Source organism: Octopus sinensis, linkage group LG6 (genome assembly GCF_006345805.1).
Source record: "Octopus sinensis linkage group LG6, ASM634580v1, whole genome shotgun sequence".
Lineage (NCBI taxonomy): Eukaryota > Metazoa > Mollusca > Cephalopoda > Octopoda > Octopodidae > Octopus > Octopus sinensis.
In genome coordinates, this window is record NC_043002.1 from 115,708,639 (window position 1) to 115,730,166 (window position 21,528).

General features: G+C 36.8%; 1 protein-coding gene across 7 annotated transcripts in view; it reads left to right on the forward strand.

The window, feature by feature from the left end:
* LOC115213538 overlaps window positions 1-21,528 on the forward strand; it is a 133,172-nt gene that overhangs the window by 75,388 nt on the left and 36,256 nt on the right. For all 7 annotated transcript variants that reach the window (XM_036504270.1, XM_036504271.1, XM_029782565.2 and 4 more), the window contains 4 exons: window positions 4,985-5,103; window positions 13,481-13,525; window positions 17,499-17,642; window positions 19,104-19,196. In XM_036504270.1, coding sequence (XP_036360163.1) covers window positions 4,985-5,103; window positions 13,481-13,525; window positions 17,499-17,642; window positions 19,104-19,196 — 401 coding nt within the window. The remainder of the gene's footprint in view (window positions 1-4,984; window positions 5,104-13,480; window positions 13,526-17,498; window positions 17,643-19,103; window positions 19,197-21,528) is intronic.

A 21,528-nucleotide genomic window follows, 5' to 3' on the forward strand; every position in this document is an offset into this window, starting at 1 on the left:
GTAAATTTAGTTAAATATCTATTACATTATGTGCATATATTTATATATTTGTATTTAAGTAAATACATGTGATGTTAATGAAGACAGAAGTGGGCAAGTGACTATCTGTTTATCATGATTTGACAGTAGAAAAAGAAGGCTTGAGAAAATACAAAATTGAGTGAATAATTATACTGTTGTGTTGGACTAATGTCAGCATGATGTTGATAACTTTGATTATCAGGAGATGATTTAAGGAAAAAACATGCCACAAAGTCATCATTTCTCCTCTGATAATATAGTCCAAGGCACAGTAAAACTCACCTGTGTTTGCTCCACAGGTGCATAATACTGTTGGTTTACACTGGATTATATACTTGTTTTGATATTTGTACATTAAAGATGTGTGAGTCATATAACTTGAGAGTAAACTCCTAAGTCAAGTCAGTGATGCTGACTCAACTTCTGGTTGGACCATATCTCTTACTCCTTATATTTTGCTTTTTTCCTTTCTCTCACCTTAGTTCATCTGAAATTGTGATTTCCCCTCTCTATTCTAATATATTTTCTTGAATGAATAGAAATGAAATATAGAAGTTAGGTGCTATGATAAGGTTTATCCAGTATACTTTGTAAAGTGGATGACTAACCAGTGTTGGCATCATGGGGGTTAAGATCCATAGTCTGGTTTTATGAAGTACATGACAACTTCTATAGTTCTGCTACCATGACAAAATGCACCCAGTACACTCTGTAAAGTGGTTGACAAATGTGTGAAGACATTGTAGAATGAGGAAGGCTATAACAACCTTTCTAGTACCATGACAAAATGCACTTAGTACCCTCTGTGCATCCAGCCATAGAAGCTGTACCAAAATGAAAATAGATGAGTGAGGCATGGTTGGAGACCATACCTAGGTGGGTAAAAAAGGGCTCAAACTATGACAATTCATCCAACATAAAATGATGGTAGTGACAATCTGTAAAATTCCATTTGAGAAATGAGGAGGAATAAGCTAAATTAGGTTCACTTGTCTTTGATAGACTAACTGGATATAACTCCTTCAGTGGTGACCCAATGAAACTGAAGTGTGTGCATATGAGATGAATGTTTGCATATATGGAAACATCTTGGATATGCCTGTGAACTATTCATGCAACAAGGGATTAATTACAACTGGCTCATTAAAGAACCCAACGTTAAATTTATACTCCAACTAATCATCATCATCATCATTATTTTTTTGCATGTTTTTTTCTATGTTAGTGTGGATTGGACGAGTCTGTTGCAGCCCTTCATCATCTGGTGCCATCATTAAAAATAAAATTCCTATTCTCTATGTATGCCATGATTTTTTTTTAGGGATTGAGGTCACTTTTTCTTTTTTTTTTTTTACAACCCTTTCTGTCATTGACCACTCTACAGCATGTACATCCGAATGTCATCTATAATGTTACTAACTTAAAAGAGGGGGTTTGCCAAGATTAAAACATCTCCTCTACTTGTATTTTAGCCAATGTCATGCCTGTGATGCTAGGGTTACTCATCTCTTAGATGGGCTGCCTTCGCTACAGCTATTGACATCACATTGTCTCTGTGCTTTTTATGTTTTGAACTTCGTTTTTACAGATGATTGCCATACCTATCATTATCCACTTTACAGCATGGACTGGGTACCTTTTATCATGTCTCTAGCTCTAGAAAGGTTGTCCATTGAACCTAACAGCATTTTGCGTTTTTATTTACTGCTCTCCTAAACAGAATACCTTCCTGTAGAGTCCATATGTGTGTGTCTGTGTGTACATCTTTTGTTTCAGTCATGGAATTAAAGCTTTGCTGGGATTTTGTCTTGAAGGGTTTACTCAAACAAATCAACCTCAATACTTATTTTATCATCTCTTTTACCAAACTGCTAAGTTATGGGGATGTAAGTGAGTGGTAGAGGGGAACAAACAAACGTACACACATAAAGATATATACCACTACCTATCATCATCATCATCATCATTTAACGTCCGTTTTCAATGCTAGCATGGATTGGACGGTTCAACTGGGGTCTGGAAAGCCAGAAGGCTGCACCAGGCTCCAGTCTGATCTGGCAGTGTTTCTACAGCTGGATGCCCTTCCTAACGCCAACCACTCCGTGAGTGTAGTGGGTGCTTTTTACGTGCCACAGGCACAGGTGCCAGACGAGGCTGGCAACAGCCACAATCGGATGGTGCTTTTTACGTGCCACCAGCACAGACGCCAGTCTGGGTGGCACTGGCAACGGCCACTTTCAGATGGTTCTCTTATGTGCCACCGGCACTGGTATCACAGCTACAATTTCCATTGATGTTGAACAATTTCGATTTTGATTTTCACTTGCCTCAACAGGTCTTCACAAGTAGAGTTTTGTGTCACAAAAAGGAAAGGTATGCATAAGTGGGCTGGCTACGTCCCAGGTAGAGGCCACGGGTTATGGGCTCACTTGTCCTGCCAGGTCTTCCCACACACAGCATACTTCCAAAGGTCTCGGTCTCTGGTCATTTCCTTGGTGAGACCTAAAGTTCGAAGTTCGTGCTTCACCACCTCGTCTCAGGTTTTCCTGGGTCTACCTCTTCCACAGGTTCCCTCAACCACTAGGGTGTGGCACTTTTTCACACAACTATCTTCATCCATTCTCTCTACATGACTGGCTTCATTTCTTGTGAGCTTACACATATCCTCAGCAGTCACGGCCCAAGTTTCACTGCCATGTAGCATGGCTGTTCGTACACACGCATCATACAGTCTGCTTTTATTCTGAGCGAGAGGCCTTTTGCCACCAGCAGAAGTAAGAGCTCTTTGAACTTTGCCCAGGCTATTCTTACTCTAGCAGTTACACTTTCAACACACCCGCCCCCTGCTACTGACTTGGTCACCTAGGTAACAGAAGCTATCAACAATTTCTAGTTTTTCTCCCTGGAATGTGACAGAAGTTGGTCTCTGAGCATTTTCAGTGTTTATTGCTCCTGAGCATCTGCCACATACAAAAACTATCTTCCCAGTTAGCCTTCCTTTGACATTGCTGCACCTCTTATGTGTCCATAGCTTATGCTTGGTGCATCTTATAGAGTTTCTACCTACACCTTTTCTACAGATTGAGCAGGGCCATCTACCTGAAGGCGTTTGTGATTTGTCTACCTTCCTACTTATTAGGACTTAGTTTTAGCTTGGTTGATTTTAAGGCCCTTCGATTCTAATCCTTGTCTCCACACTTGAAACTTTGCCTCTAGTTCTGATAGTGACTCAGCAATTAGAGCAAGGTCATCAGCATATAGGAACTCCAAGGGGCATCCTGTCTTGAATTCCTCCGTTATTACCTGGAGGGCTATGATAAATAGGAGGGGGCTGAGGCCTGAACCTTGGTGGACGCCTACCTCTACCCTGAATTCTTTAGTGTACTCGTTGCCAACCCTCACCTTACTGACAGAGTCCCTGCACATGAGGGGTAAGAGAAATATGTTAAGAATGAGGTTCATGGTGCAATCTAAACGTTTTAAGCCAAACCTACAATGACTCCATGAACAGAGATTGGGAATAATTTATCCTCAAATGAAGCCAGACTAATCTTGTTTCCTTCCACTACACATTTCAAGAAAACATAATTGCACCCCAACTCTTAAGCATGTAACAAGAATTCTCAAGATGGTTACAAATGCTAGACTTCACCATCAAAGGATCTTCAACTTAGCAAATACTGCATTTCAAAGTGACCTTCTTGGTAGTCAGAATATACTTTGAACAACTAGTATCTCTTTGCAAAATACCAGTAAGACCTACTATGGAATGCTGCTGCTACACACTTAGGCACCGTTCTCTTCTGAAAAATAACTTTTTGGCTGATTGGTATGAAGTTGCTTGCCTATACTCTCCAACTTGTGGCCCACAGATGTTTCCGCTTTCTACTTTTCATACCAGCAACAGAACTGCCAGCCACATATAAAAATCATAAAAAGGAATAAACAAACAGCTACTACAGTGGGGCATTTGTACCTCATAGTTGCTGATCTCATGTTGTCTCCATTCAGGCACTTCCAAATTTGATTTGTTTCTCCTACTCTCATTAGTTGTACACTAAAACCTGTCTAAAACTTCCTTTCTAGAATATCAGACTGCTGGAATTTCCTCTCTACACGTTTCAATGTAACTGTAAACTTGTAACATTAACAAAATCAGTTTTACCTATCTTTGAAGGCTTTAGAAGTTCATGAACATAACCCATCTTCTGATCAAACTAATAAAGAATTAGCAAGGGAATAGATGTAAGATAGTCGGAGCCATTGGTTTTATTGGTTTGAATAGGCCAGATATTTTTTCACTCAGCATGTATGTTTATGGTGATGAAACTGGTGAAACAGAGAAGAAAATATTTGGAGAAATTATTCATGTTCTCTACAATGTTGAGTTGGATGCAAGGTGGGCATCAAGTATGAAGTATTTTTTGGTAGGAGTACAGCTTATGGAATCTTCCTTCCTTCCACTCTTCAAACATGATAGCTTAGAGAGCTATCATGTTTGAATAGCAGAGGGAAGGAAAATTCTTTAAAATTGAAGAAATCCTTTTAGCAATGGACGAAAAGGACCAGTTACAGTTTGAGAGATGGCAGAGCTTGTATATGATACACAAAGATATATCTTGCATTTCAGATGGTAGCCTTACAGGAATTGTGATGGTGAATAGAAGCCATACAGTTGTTGGTATGGGTAAATGATTTTCCTTTTTCCAGGTTTTTTTTTTTTAAGGGTTTCATGTGAAACCCTTAGATTTGGTGTTATATGTTTACATTGGAATACCTGGTTAAAATAATAAAACAAATTATACTAATTTTTTTAACAGTTACCTGCCATTGCTACAGGTATGTATTTTAATAATTCTGTAGCTGAAACTCAGTAGTACTTTAGTATAATTAACAGATTTTTTTTATCACTTCTCTTTTCTTTAGAATTGTGATTATTTATTTCCATTTTCTTCTGTTCTAGTTGGCAGTAAATCAAAGAAAGAAATTGATTCCTTGGTCAGCCCCTTTAACAAGCCACTACCTAAACAGGATGAAGATATGTTTATTGATGACAGACAGTCTTTTAATCAATGGGATCCAGTAAGATATTCTCTCTTTATATCGCTGTATAAATGTTATTATGTAGCTGTGTTATTTTTCACTCAGTCTTTGCACGGTCATCTGTCAACAAGAATCAAAATTGCCACAAAAATTGTATTTAGAAACAAGTTGGTATTTATTATGTAACTTAATAACTTCATTTTGTCTGATACAACAAAGTCTGGGTGACAGAATGACTTCACACTGAAATTTGATTATTGAAACTACATATAACAATATGGCTGACGGGAAGCTAACTTCAGTTTCCAGTTTAATGGCATCCATGGGTGTTCAACAACTCTGAAATATCACAAGCAAAATTACATAACAAAATAGCTATATCTTAGTGTATACTAAAGTAAGGATAATTATTATTATTTAATTACCAGTGAGATTACCTCCTGCCTAATATCATGAACTTTATTATATTTCTATATAATACTTTGTCTAGTTATTCTGTCTCCCAAATGGTTAGCCTTAAATGTCAAAACAAAACAAAACATATCCATGGGAATAACATCAATTCAAAAAATAAGGTAGGACTATTTTGTATTTCACATAAATAGTTTCTATTTTGTAAACCAAGATAAGCATAGCTTCATATTTCATCACCATCATCATCATTTGATATCCATGTTCCATGCTGGCATGGGTTCATACTCCAATGTCTGCTTTGGCATGGTTTCTACAGCTGGAAGTCCTTCCTAATGCCAACCACTTTACAATGTGTAAGGAATGCTTTTTTATATGCCACCCACACTACTGAGATTCCTTTGTAGCTCATAGAACTATGAAACCTGGATGTGGTGGTGGGTGGTCAGCTTAGGACTTGGAAACAAGGAGTTACACTAAAAGGGAAAGATTGTCAAAGCAGGTTCTTGCGGAGGATCTTCATAACTACTCCCATTTTGAAGAAGAGAAAGAGAAATGAATGATCAGTAGGGGCTGCAAAGAGATAATAACAATGAAGTGCCCAAGTAGCCCCACGAGACACAAAGTGAGTAGAAGCAGGTGGTTTGCAACATTATATGGGGAGCATTTAAAATTTTCTGTTCTAAGGTTTGTTAGACTCATTAACCCATATCACACAATTTCAGTCCTAGTTCTATCTACATTTTGGTCACCAGCTTCTCGATTTATCAGCAGTTCCCTTATCTTATATACTTAAATTTATTTGTAAGTTTTAGGATATACATATACCTAGAAATATATCTTTAAACCTATCTAGAATTGTATAGTGAACAATGCATGTATATAAATTTTTATATGGGGTACATAAAAACAACTCATCATTATCATCATTTAACATCCGTTTTCTTTCCTGGCATGGATTGGACAGAGCTGACCAGCTGACCGGCTGTTCAGGCTGTAAGTCTCTTTTGGCATGGTTCCTACGGTTGGATGCCCTTCCTAATGCCAACCACTTTACAGAATGTATTCGGTACTTTTACACAACACTGGTATGGGTGCTTTTATGCAGCACTGGTACAAATGCTTTTTACATGGCACCAGCAAATACGAACCCGCAAGATTAGGAATGCTCAGCCGGAGAGGGTTGCAAGGAACAAGCCTATATGCAAGGGCAACCACCTTTTTACTTAACTTGAAATGTCTTTTCAAGCACAGTAAACCGCCAGGGGTCTCAGTCCCCTGTCACCTCCTCTGTGAGTCCCAATGTTTGAGACTTGAAGAGTATTGGTACATAATAAAAACAACTATATTTTTGAAATCAACACTGTTATTTTAAGTCGCTCATGGCCACAAGTTTTATGGAATTAATCTTAGAACATAACTGGTACTTTCTTTAGTAATCCCTGGGAATAAGAAAAGACAAAACTGATCCTAGCAAAATTTGAACGCTGTACAACTTAATACTGTTTGTACACTACTACTTTTAAATTCCCACATCATTACTCTTTTACTTATTTCAGTAATTTAATTATGACCATGCTGGAGCACCACCTTTAGTCGAGCAAATCGACCCCAGGACTTATTCTTTGTAAGCCTAGTACTTATTCTATCAGTCTCTTTTGCCGAACCATTAGGTTACGGGGACGTAAACACACCACCATCGGTTGTCAAGCGATGTTGGGGGGACAAACACAAACACATAAGCACACACACACACACATACATACATATATATATATACACATATACATATGACAGGCTTCTTTCAGTTTCCATCTACCAAATCCACTCACAAGGCTTTGGTCGGCCCGAGGCTATAGTAGAAGACACTTGCCCAAGGTGCCACACAGTGGGAATGAACCCGGAACCATTAGAATAAGGAAAGTTAAATTCTTCCAGACAATACTCAAACCAGATAATCTTATTGTGATAATACATTCCCATCAAAGGTGGTGAGCTGGTAGAATCATTAGCATACCAAACAAAATACTTAGCGGCTTTTCATCCACCTTTATGTACCGAGCTCAACTTTGGCTTTCATCTTTTTGGATCAACAAAATAAGTACCAGTTGAGCACTGAGATCAATGTAATTGGCTCAACCCCTCCCTGAGCTTGCTGGCCTTGTGCCAAAATTTTAAACTCTCCCACCAGAAATGTTTTATCTTTATAGTCCATATCCTGATACCAAATATAGTCTATCCATCTCATCTCTGTTCTGTCCCAGAGTTTTAACAACACTATTTTCATTTTTAATCAATTAGCTTAAATCTGTTATAATCTGCTTTCTCAAATAATTGTTTGCTTATTCTTTAATTAGTTTAAGATTGAAAAATATTTTGAAAAAATAGATTTTTTCATATTAGAAATTCACAAATAAATTAATAAAATATGCATTTATATATTCATCATCATCTTCATCATCATTGTTTAACGTCCGCTTTCCATGCTAGCATGGGTTGGACGATTTGACTGAGGACTGGCAAACCAGATGGCTGCACCAGACTCCAATTTGATCTGACAGAGTTTCTACAGCTGGATGCCCTTCCTAACGCCAACCACTCTGAGAGTGTAGTGGGTGCTTTTACGTGCCACAGGCACGAGGGCCAATCAGACGGTACTGGCAACGGCTACACTCAAATGGTGCTTTTTATGAGCCACCTGCACAGGAGCCAGTCCAGCGGCACTGGCAATGACATCGCTCGAATGTTGTTTTTCACGTGCTACCAGCACAGGTGCCAGTAAGGCGATGCAGGTAATGATCACACTCGAATGGTGCTTTTTACATGCCACCGGCACGAAGGCCAGTTGCTCTGGCAACGATCATGCTCGTATGGCACTCTTAGTCCTCCACTAGCACGGATGCCAGTCATCAAATTTGATTTCAATTTCACTTGCCTCAACAGGTCTTCGCAAGCAGAGTTTAGTGTCCAATGAAGGAAAGGTACGCATAAGTGAGCTGGTTACACCCCTGGCATAGGCCATAAGGTTATGGTCCCACTTGAGCTTGCCGAGTCTTCTCAAGCACAGCATATTTCCAAAGGTCTTGGTCGCTAGTCATTGCTTCAGTTCGAAGGTCATGCTTCACCACCTCATCCAAGGTCTTCCTGGGTCTACCTCTTCCACAGGTTCCTGCAACCACTGGGATTGGCACTTTTTCACACACTATCCACATCCATTCTCCCACATGACCATACCAGCAGTCGTCTTCTTGCACACCACATCTGATGCTTTTAGGTACAACTTTTCTCTCAAGGTACTACACTCTGTCGAGTATGCACACTGACATTACACATCCATCGGAGCATACTGGCTTCATTCCTTGCGAGCTTACGCATGTCCTCAGCAGTCACAGCCCATGTTTCACTGCCATGTAGCATGGCTGTTCGTACACACGCGTCATACAGTCTACCTTTTACTCTGAGCAGGAGGCCCTTTGTCACTAGCAGAGGTAGGAGCTCTCTGAACTTTGCCCAGGCTATTCTTATTCTAGCAGCTACACTTTCAGAGCACCCACCCCCCACTACTGACTTGGTCACCTAGGTAATGGAAGCTATCAACTACTTCTAGTTTTTCTCCTTGGAATGTGGCGGAAGATGGTCTCTGCACATTTTCAGGGTTTATTGCTCCTGAGCATCTGCCACATACAAAAACTATCTTCCCAGTTAGCCTTCCTTTGATATTACTGCACCTCTTATGTGTCCATAGCTTACACTGGGTACATCTTATAGAGTTTCTACCTATGCCTTTTCTACAGATCGAGCAGGGCCATTTACCTGAAGGGATTTGTGGTTTGCCTGCCATCCTACTTATTAGAACTTTAGTTTTAGCTAGGTTGACTCTAAGGCCCTTCGATTCTAATCCTTGCTTCCACACCTGAAACTTCTCCTTTAGTTCTGAAAGTGACTCGGCAATTAGAGCAAGGTCGTCAGCATAGAGGAGCTCCCAGGGGCATCCTGTCTTGAAGTCCTCCATTATTGCCTGGAGGACTATGATAAATAGGAGGGGGCTTAGGACTGAATCTTAGTGGATCCCTACCTCTACCCGGAATTCTTCACTGTACTTGTTGCCAACCCTCACCTTATTGACAGAGTCCCTGTACATGGCTTGCACAGCTCTCACTAACCATTCATCTATCCCTAGTTTCCTCATTGACCACCAAATAAGGGATCGGGGGCTTATCTTTGGCTAGGTATTTCTCCTGCAGCTGTCTTACCAGAAATATGGCATCAGTGATGCTTTTCCCTGGCACGAACCCAAACTGTATCTCATCTAAACTGTCTCTCTCCCTAATTAGTTGGGCTATGACCCTCTCCATGACCTTCATTACCTGATCCAACAACTTGATACCTCAGTAATTTTTTGTATCTAAAGCGTCACCTTTACTTTTGTAGTAGTTGACTATTATGCTGCTACACCAGTCACTGGGTATGACTCCTTCATGTATCACCTGGTTAAATATTTCTATATGACATTTGATAAATAAAAGTATGTCGGTTATAGGTCTCCAATGGGATAATTCCTGTTTCATGCTTTGGCAATCAGGCCAGAACAGAATGTATGGGCGGCCTGCAGTGCAATGGTGTAAAATATACAAACTTTAGATCAGTTAAAATAGAGAGAATTTTTCTCTTGACAGTTACCTTTTCTGGATCAAATATCTTCCAAACATATTTGAACTTATCTAAAGTTGGCTTATTTTACACTACTGCTTTTTTTTTTCTTCTATTTTGTTATCATTGATACATTTTTTTTGTATTTTCTCATGGGTGGTGACTTCTGTTCTGTCACCAACAATTTATGGACATACAAGAAACCAAAAACAATTATAAGTATGAAAATTCACTATGTGCTTTACATTGTTTTTGTTTTTTTCAATTTCAAATGATGTCACCCGACTAGCTTGGTGAGCAGGGCCAGCATTCCCCTGAAGTCTAATCCGTCACAGGGTTACCCATTTACAGCTGAGTGGACTGAAGCAATGTGAAATGGTTTTGCTCAAGAACACAACATACCACTCAGTCCAGGAGTCAAACCCACAATCTGGTGATCATGATTACAACATAATCTTATTAGATTATCATTATTAATCCTATTTATTAATTTGTCATTATTAAGATCATTTTAAGGCTTAGATTATAGCAGCACTTTTTCTTTCATTGACAGTTTCATTACATCAATGTCCTGAATTTGTGTAAACAATTTTCATGACATACCTGTCTCACTGGTTTAACCCAATCACTGCTGCATAGCTTAATATCTCTCTTGACAGAATACTACAAGAAACTTAAAATGAAATTATCAGCATTTTGGCTCAAACCAGAGTTATCTAATTCCACTGGTCAAGTGGCTCCATTTTTGGGAGCAAAACAGACGCTTGCAAGAAATGCCATATCGCTGTTTTTGTGTTGAGCATATCAGACTGAATGTTCTTCTCACACAAACACATATATGGCAGACATACACACATACATTATGAGGAGACAAACAAATCTTTTCATATTTTTTTTTTTTAATATTGTCTAATCTCTGTTAATTTTGACCTGAAAAATGATTTTTGTAGTTCTGAACTCTTTCACGTCCAGCTTCATTCAATCATTCATTTTCATTGAACCTTTTATCACAAACTGCTGTTACTTTCTATCAACTTTATTTAGCATCCATTGTCAACTGAAATTTTTGTGTATTTTCATCATTTGTTTGCATCTGTTTTTGTATTGTGTGGTTTTCAATATTATTTTTGTATTGTTTCAATCCATGGAGACCAACATATTCTTTGTAACATAATTCATTTTGATATGCAAGTTATTATTATTATTATTATCTCTCAAATATTCCCTTTGACATTTATTTTGCTTTAAAATCATATGAGTACAGTAATTCTTATCTGAATTAAGGAAACAATGTATTAACTTGATCCAGTTAATCTTACACATTCTTTTTTATTGGAAATATGCTGTAATTACGTTTAGCACTCGCAACAGTAAATTTCACCATTACACAATCAAAGTGGTATCAGTTTAAAAGTGTTATTATAACAGCTGCTATTGCCAGTGATAATGAGATTTGAATGTCATTGCTTCCCATTGGGTCGACTAACCATTACTGAGTGGTTGATAAATAACTCTCTTCAGCCATCAAATGCATTTTGGTTTCCCTATTTCTACTGCACTTGCTGATGGATCAAGTTCCTACTGCTAAGACCAAACAATGTCTAGAAGATTGTTTGCAATCCAGGCATGGACAAATTTGGTTACAGACCTTCCTTCCAACACCCATAAATGTGACAGTAAACTTCATTACCAGATGGGAATGAATGCTGGATGTAATAAGGAGGCTAGATTCCTCATAGCATTTGATTTGAAACACATAAAAATTATGATGTAGGCATAGGAAAAAAAATTATGGTGATGATGACAGCAGCCGTCTGGATTTAAGACTTAATATCCAGTTATGGGGTGGGGGGTGAAGGTGTGTGGCCTAGTGGGTAGGGTGTTGTACTCATGATTGCAAGATTGTGGTTTCAATTCCCAGACCAACAATATATTGTGTTCTTGAACAAAACTTCATTTCACATTCTTCCAGTCCACTCAACTGTAAATGAGTAATCTTATGATGGACTGGCATTCTGTACAGGGGTGTGTTGGCTTGCTCTTTTAACCAATGGGCAGCATCCTTTAAATGCTAAAACAATGAGAGGAAGTCATTATGTCCAGCAGCATATAACAACATCCAATAGTCTGGTCAGTACAGTGATATAGTGATATATATTCATCATCATCATCATCATCGTCGCCGTTTAACGTCCACTTTCCATGCTGGCATGGGTTTCACTGGGGCTGGCAAGCCAGAAGAGACTGCATCAGGCTCCAATCTGATCTGGCAAAGTTTCTACAGCTGAATGCCTTTCCTAATGCCAACCACTCTGAGAGTTTAGTGGGTGTTTTTTACATGCCAGATGGTACTGGCACTGACCACGCTTGAATGGTGCTTTTTACATGACACTGGCATGGAGCCAGTCAGGTGGCACTGGCAATGACCATGCTCAAATGGTGCTTTTTATGTGCCACCAGCATCGGACCAGTCAGCCAGCACTGGCATCAACTATGTTTGAATGGTTCCACCGGCATGGGAGCCAGTCAGGCAGTACTGTCATTGGCCATGACAATAGCTTCACTTGCCTCAACAGGTCTTTGCAAGCACAGTTTATTGCCAAATAATTGAAGGGTACTCTTAAATGGGCTTGTTTTATTGCACTGGCATAGGTCACAATTACAGTCTCACTTCTCAAGCACAACATACCTCCAGAGGTCTCGTCCACTTGTCATCGCCTTGGTGTGGCCCAACGTCTGAAGGTCATGCTTCACCACCTCATTCCAGGTCTTCCACTGGTTTCCTCTACTGCTAGGGTGTGACACTTTTTCACACAGCTGTCCTCATCTATATGCATCACATGGCCATACCAGTGCAGTCAACTCTCTTGCACTCCACATCTGATGCTTCTTAAATCCAACTTTTCTCTCAGGGCCCTTACACTCTCTCGTGTGTGCACAATGACATTACACATCCAGTGGAGCATACTGGCTTCATTCCTTGCAAGCTTACGCATGTCCTCAGCAGTCACGGCCCATGTTTCACTGCCATGTAGCATGGCTATTCACACACATGATGATATCATCATCATTATGCATATATCTTTCTGTTCATTATGATACCTAATGTATTCATAATATAATAATTGTACTTATTCTGTAGGCAAAGAAAAGTAAAGGGTAGGAGATTTCTTTGTAGCACCCCTGAGCACTATATACAATTATTTCATTATTATATTATAAATATTAAGGACATTTAATTATAATGTACATTTTAATGCATTTAATTGTTTTAATACCTTTCTCTCCTTTATAATTTTACTTTTGATTTGTCAGCTTTTACATTTTAATTTATGTGTTTTAAATTTATTTTCAGTCCCCACTTTTTATGGATTTATACAATATCCATTTGGTTCCTGATGTAAGTTTTACATTTTATTACAATTAACCCCAAAAATGCAGCTATTTCCTGTCATTATCTTTTACATTTTTCTAGTAATCACAGTACAAAGAAGGGTGTTGTCTTTGTACATGCATGTATAAATATAATGTCTTTTAATTTCAAATCCTTTCATTGGGTTGTATTATTAAATAATAGCATTTTATCTGAGTGATAAGAAATAACTCTATTCTCAGGGGGGGGGGGTTATACTTGAAAATAGAATAAACTAATATTAATAAATCTACAAAGTATTTCTTTGGTTTTACAATAAGCATTTCTGTTTAGCACAGATCACAAATAATGTACTAATGAAATAGCAGGTTGACAGAGATCTGCATTAAAGATCATTAACTTTATATAGGGTGCCAGGAAATATGAAATATAGTTTGAAAAATAATCTCTGTCAGTTGCCTTAGAAAGTTCAAATATTGCTTTAAGTTTTTGACACAAGGCCAGCAATTTTGGGGAAGGGAGTAAGTCAATTATGTTGACCCCAGTGTTCAATTGGTACTTATTTTATCAACCCCCAAAAGGATGAAAGGCAAAGTCAACTTTGGAGGAATTTGAACTCAGAATGTTAAGACAAACAAAATGCTGCTAAGTATTTTGCCTGTAGTGCAAATGATTCTGCTGGTTCACTGCCAAAGGAAATTCAAAAATATTGATTACAGATATCCAATATCAAATATATTCTGCAATGTCTTCAAAAAATCACAAAACAAGTGGCATTGTATTCTTTTTGATAGTTTTACATTTTCATCTGTAGTGTCAACTGCTTTTCAAACCATCCCTACCACAATCAAATTGTTTGACTTTATCTCCCTTAATTGATGAAGCCTGCCTCAACCAACTCATCCTTCTCAGTAATTTTGATGTGCTCAGCTCTTCCTGACATTCTCACATTTCTTCTACAAATACTGCTGGCACTGAGGTTGAATTATTTAACAATTTGTACATTTTGTATCAGTTAGTCTCTTCATATACTTGTATGTCTGACTGACGTAGTCTTTTTCCGCAAACCCAACTTTTATCTTATGGTCCAACTACTTCAGCTGTGAAGAATTGTTAAGCAATGAAGTATGCTCAACCTTAGAGTACTACTAACATATTCAAGGAAAAGTAACTGTGACATATATATATATTCCAGACCATAACCAAAAGGCCATCTGAGTAATCAGCAAACATCCAGTCATTGGCAAATTGTATCCCCATTCTCTTTCTTCTGTGCTCACTAAAATCGGGTTTTATTGAACTTGCAAACAACTCTTTAGTATGTCTTCAATTCTTTAGTATGTCTTTAAAACATTGCATTAAATACTTTGCCCAAAGTCCCTGTCTGCCCATATTTTCCATACATGCATCAACCTGCAAATATATACACTGAACATTAGCCACATAAATTCAACAGTCTGGTTGGACTTGTAAATGGCCATTAGTTGTAAACCTTAAACTTTACTTACCATTTTAAGTCTATTTCTGACTTTCTCAAATTTTTTTGTTTCATAACATAATTATATATCCAACATACCATTTTTACTGCAACTTCTTTGTATTCTTGACAAATTCCATGATACTCCATTTCTGATACAGACAGTAAAGAACTAAGCATAAAAGGGGAAAAGGTTTCCTGGATTTTATGTCTGCAAACAACTAATATTTAGTTTTGGGATTTGGTTTGCAAGATTCTTTATGTGAGTTCATGTGTTGAAACATATTCTGTTGTGTCTGGGGAGAGTCATTTTCTTTTTGTGCCTTATAATTTAACACACTCACTGGTAAAATTTCCACTTATTTCTTATTTTTATTTTCCTAAAATTTTCTTTGCATCTTGCAACCTTTTCAATAGTCTTGACTCTCAAGACTATTGAAAAGGTTGCAAGATGCAAAGAAAATTTTAGGAAAATAAAAATAATAAGCGGACATTTTACCAGTGAGTGTGTTAAATTATAAGGCACAAAAAGAAAATCACTCTCCCCAAGCACAACAGAACTAATTATTTATTTCAACAAAAAAAAACTTTATTACATCATAGTAGTTGATTCAAAGTAAATTTTAAAAACTAGTAGGCAAACAATAGAGAATCACTGAGTCTGTTATTGAGAAACATGGTTCTGAAGTTTTTGACAAATTTTGAAAAATCTAAAGTTGATGAACACACTCTTATGCTTTTCACCACATTGCTAGATGCCAGATGTTGCTTCTTTTTGTTTTCACACTTTTTAAGGCTGAGAAACCATACTCACTGAGCCATGAACTAGGGAAAAACTATGATTTCTGACTGACAAACTGGATATTATTTTTACTAGATATCCAGATGCTGTCAATGATTCTTTAAACTTCAACACAAAAGTGTGATCATTTTCCAAGTTTACAAGCTTCTTGTTCTTGAAGTTTGAAATTTTACATTTCCACTGTTTTTGAGAAAGGTTTTCTTATCCATTTGTATTTCTTGATGTCTTATTCTGGAAAGTACCATTTTAATACAGGCTAGAAACTTAACTAGTGACTTTCCACACAATCCAGCAAGATTAAGTTTTTCTTCACTTCTAAGAAGGGGAAATATATTTGTTGCTCTCCTTCACAAATGGTGCAGCCACATTGTAATTTTATCCTGAAGTTAACTTGTCCTCCATTGGTCCTTACATGCTTGTGTGCTCAAGCGGCAAGGTAAACAAGCTTTGCATACCAATAGTCATCAGTTGATAAACTCTTTTGTGCATTTTTCAAACCCTTGGGACAGACCTAGTTAACATGGTGTCATCACTCTCATCTAATATGTCACAAAGATTATTTACTTTTGCACATTTACTGCAATTTCATTGGCTGGTCAGCCATCACATACAAATTGCTTTTTCTCTACAACAAATCTATTTTAACTGGACCCCAACTTGTAAAGCAAATAACAAACACTCTAACAAAACATTAATTAAACTGTTTCAAAATTTCAATAGAATTATACAGAAACTTATTATTTAAGTTCTTTTAATTTTTGTTTTAAAGAACTACGTTTTTGTCTTTGCATAATTCTCATTTAATAAATAATAATTGTTGGTACTAATTATCATATAAATATATACAAACACAAAAACATAAATACAAACATACTTATCACACACCAGTTACACATTCGTACACATCTACACCCACACATTTATTTGCTTATGCACACACAGACACAACATTTTACAAGAAAAGTGTTGTTACATTGAAACTGACAATGTTAACTAGGTATCATATGCATTGTATGATTTATGTAAATCACCCAAACACTCCTTTTACGAATCTAAATAGACTCACACCCAAACACACACTCACACATGCAGACACTGACATATACATGAGTGTGAAAAAATGTTTCTGAAAGTCATGGGAGCTGTGCTGTTTTCTGACTTTGTAGGCATGCCCACATGTGTTAGACACACGGGGCTCAAAAAGGTGCTCAGGGTGGTTATTGGCATGATGGTTAATAATTTTGTGGGTGTTTACCAAGCTAGTTGCCAGACGTCGGAGCTTCACTGTACCTATTCCCAGGGAAGCAACACATTCAGAGTATGGTAGATGCCTGATGGAGGGTAAAGTGGCATCGAGTAATAGGGAACCAATGTTTTACTTTCTGTGTATACATATTGATTTTTCACTCAAACGTTTCATTTTATTTACAACAAATTAATTAACTTGTGAACTTTCTATATCTTCCCCATTTTTTTTTTAAGATATTATTAACCAACAACAATCTTCTCAATCTGATTCTTCTGTTGATTTTTACTTCTTCTTAGACAAAATGGACTGATTTCACATACCAATCTAATACATTCAAATGGAAATTGATCATTGCTCTTTTGACAATTCTTCCAATTTAAACTGTTATTTGTGTTATATATTTCTTGAATGTTTTTTTCAAAAATATAAAGTTTACTAAAATACAATTTAAAATTTTCTATATCTTCTTCAGGATACACAAGATTTTTCCTCTGATTTTATTGGAATGGAAGGAGTTATGGAAAAACTACCTATGAATAAAAAAAAGTCAACCCTACTGAAAACTTGGAAAAGAAGATATTTTATGGCAAAAAATGGATGGCTTGTTTACTATGATGTACATCTATAATTTAATTTTTTTTTTTAAACAACTTTTTTTAAAAGCACACTCATTTATTGCAATTCTATTAATTATTGATAGGGTAACACCTGATGAATCAATGATGAGGGATAGATCAAATGTATTAGTCAAGTGTGTTTATTGATCCAGATTCAAGCAAGATCGTTTGCCATAGATTTGTATGTATATCTCTTCCCTTTAGAATTATTCTGCTCACTGAGTGAATAGTGCTGGAACTTTTCTAGCTTTCACTGCATTAAGAAGCAGAAACATATTCCTGTTTGAACTGGAATCACAGATTTGTATTTTGCCAAGATATGATTCGATCATCATATTGCAAAGGAACACTTGTTAATATGTTATCTGTTTATACAAAGATGAACTGCGGCTTCGACAGTTTAATGTCTTAATCAAAAGAGAGAATGTAGGCGTTTGAACTATTAATGTTTTGGTTAGTTGACTAACATCTTAAACTTGTGAAAATCCCATCAGTTATGACATTTAAAACTTTTTTATATAAAACACTTGAAAATACATAATTACTGAACAAAGCTATATATATATATAGAACACAAAGTTATTTTATTCTACAGAAGTTGAAAATGCACTGAGAGTAGTTAAAATATTTTTTATTAATACATTTCAAGCTTTAACTGGTTTCACAATTTACACTGATTATCAAAAGGTCCAAATAGAAAGACGTGACTTACGCCACAGCTGTCTTGCTTTTGACTAGGGTTTGAAGTTTGCGCTATCTTTATAGGAAGTTCATGGCCAAAGTTAGTATATGTTTTGAATAGGATTTGATTGGTAGAGGATAGTCACATGACTGGTCTTAGAAATTTTTTTAGATTCCCCTTCTAGGTTCCATGTGTTAATACCAAGTGACAATGTTTGGCATTATAAGTTAAGGCTGACACAGTTCTGTCAACTGAAATAGTAGCAGAATCACTATAAATGTTTTTGCTCCATGGATTTTAAACTATGTTAAATCACTACAAATGTCCTTTATTTTGAAGTTCATGAATTCATCTGACAAAAATGGTTTCTTTACAATATAATGTTTTCATTAACCAATTAAAGGAGTCGTTAGTAACATCCATAATGGATTGACACCTGTACCTCTACTGTTACTCATTTCTATTTTATTCAGCTGTCTCGGAATCTGCCATTCATAAATATTACAGACTGTATATTTAATATAATGTACATGTCTGAATAGCTCAAGAGCAGATTTCTTTACTCAACTGGGTCTAATTGTCTACAGACACTGCAAGAATATCATTCAGCCGGTACTTATGTGCCAAGTTGATATTTACATAATATTGTTGTGCGCGTATATTATTCCAACCTAACAAGGTGCCTCAACTTAAATACCTAATTCAACTGAATCTTACTTTTATATATATATATTTATATATATACACATATATATATATTCTTTTTGCATATTTTTAGAATTGTGGAGACCAGCAACCCAGTGATGAGATATTGTTGATGGGAGGAACCATAACAGTTATGGGCAACAATGTAATTGGTATTGATGATGGTGTAAGTTTTTTTTTTACTTTATTTATTTATTTATCTATTTTGTTATGCTCTGATAGGTTTATAGTGAAGCCTGTGGCAATGGAGACCTCCAATGTTCTCCACCACCAGACTATATTCATGCTCACCACTATCCACAAGTCATGAGTCAGAGTAGCTGTTCCAGCACATCTCCCTCACCATCCTCCAGGGCAGCGCCTTTTCCATTTCATCAGTTGGGACCATGAGACAGTCTACATTACGGGAAATTGTACATTCCACTCAGTAATTTAAAATTACTCCATATAAATTGCTCAGTTGAATTCTCATTTCTTTTAGAAATTCATAAAGATGCAGCTGCATTATTGAAACTAGATTATTTAATTATGCACAAAGGTTGTAAGGTTTAGGCTATGTGGTCATGAATTTAAAACCTGTCACTCCAGTCTTATAAACATACCTTATAACTCTGCTTTCAGCAGTCTGTATGGTTGATATCAGATTCCATTCTTTTTTCAAGGTTGAGTGATTTGAAGTAAGAGAGGCATCCAACAAAAGAAGAGTGAATGTTCAATTTACTAGAAATTGCCATCATGGCTCTCTCACATTAAAGCCTACAATCTTCAATAAGTAACTGAATAGTGTCATCTACACAATCTAGAAATAAAGATTGAATGGTCACAGTTTGAACACCTTCCATCATAGGTTTCTTCAGTCAGGCTTGACCTGAGATTAAATGACAACATTGTTCCAACAATTGTCCGATTGAAAACAACAACAAAATTTATAAAATTCTTTTAAATCCAACTTCCTTAGCAAATTCATCAGTTCTTATTTCACAGTGTATGACATGGCCTTTCAGTATCATTGTTTTAATTTCTTGGGAATTGTTTTTGAAGAATCATCATCATTATTTAATGTCAATTTTCCATTTGGCATGGGTTGGATGGTTTGATTAGAGCTGTTAAGGCCAGGGGCCTCACCAGACCCCATTGTCTGTTTTGGAATGGTTTCTTTGGCTGGATGCCGTTCCTAACAGCAACCGCTCTATAGAGTGTACTGGTGCTTTTTACATAACATCATCACCAGTGCTTTTAACATGGCACCGGTATGAGTACCTTTTATGTGACACCAGCACCAATATCAATTCTGCTGGAATGGACAGGTCTTCTTGAGTACAGCAATGCACCAGGTATTTCAGTCCAAAGTCATCTTCATAAGACTCAGTACCTTGAGATCAGCCTTCAATACTTTGTCCCTTGTCTTCCTGGGTTCCCCTCTTCCTCAAGTTTTATCCATTTTAAGTGATCAGCTCTTCATGGTTAAGCAGATGAGAAATATGATATTTATAATATTTGGGTCATATTTTCCTAATCTTGAATTTTTATGGCTGAAAAACAGTAAATTTTTAAATCATTATATAGTCAAGAGTCAAAAGCCGGCCAGCTTTGAAAAACAATAATTTCTAACATTGGTACAATATTGTAAATCTTAATGAGTCCACAGGGGTGCTGGGGTGATTCATTGATTTAATTTACCCTAGTACTTGATTGAAATGGATGAAAGAGCAAGAATACTGTGCCAGAATTTAAATTCAGATTGTAAGGAGCCAGAACAAATACCACAAGGCACTTTGTTCAGTTCTCCAGGGATTAAAGGCAGTTTGGATTAAGCTTGCATGAATTGAGGCAGTCTGGATAAAGTCTGATCATACTTAGTTTCTTCTTCATCCACATATATAAACTTAGCTTACACACACCCACACAGCATTTCACTTTACCATCTTCCCCCACACTTGCAATACACATACACCGAATTCACACATACTATATTTTTACTTTCACACTTATTTTCCTGAGTATTGTTCACTCTTCTTTGCCTAAAATCAGCTTCTTTGCTCCACTATACTTCCAGCCTGCCGTCTTTGAACCAACATCATGCTTTTTCTTTCCATTTTTTTCTTTTCCCTCTCTTTCTTTCCGTTTTGATAGAGGACTAATGTCTGAAATATTGACTTCCTTTTATTTTCTCCATTCCATTAATTATATTGGCTTTTGATAGTTTTCATTATTCTTTTTTCTTTACTAGTTTTTAATGTGACCCACCTGGTTATTTCTTTTTTTTTACTTGGATATTAAGTAGGTATATGGTTAAAGATTTGCTGGTTTGTATCCCAACATTAATGTTGCATCCATAGCCAAGATGCTTAATTCTTACTGGTATTTATAGGGCTATGAGTTTGTATAGCTCAGTACAAAAAGGAGCAGATGTATTGCATAATTAACAGATATTTTGCTAGTAGTAGTGTTAGGTCCAAATTCTGGTGTTGACCTGGAGTAAGTAATGCAATATTTCA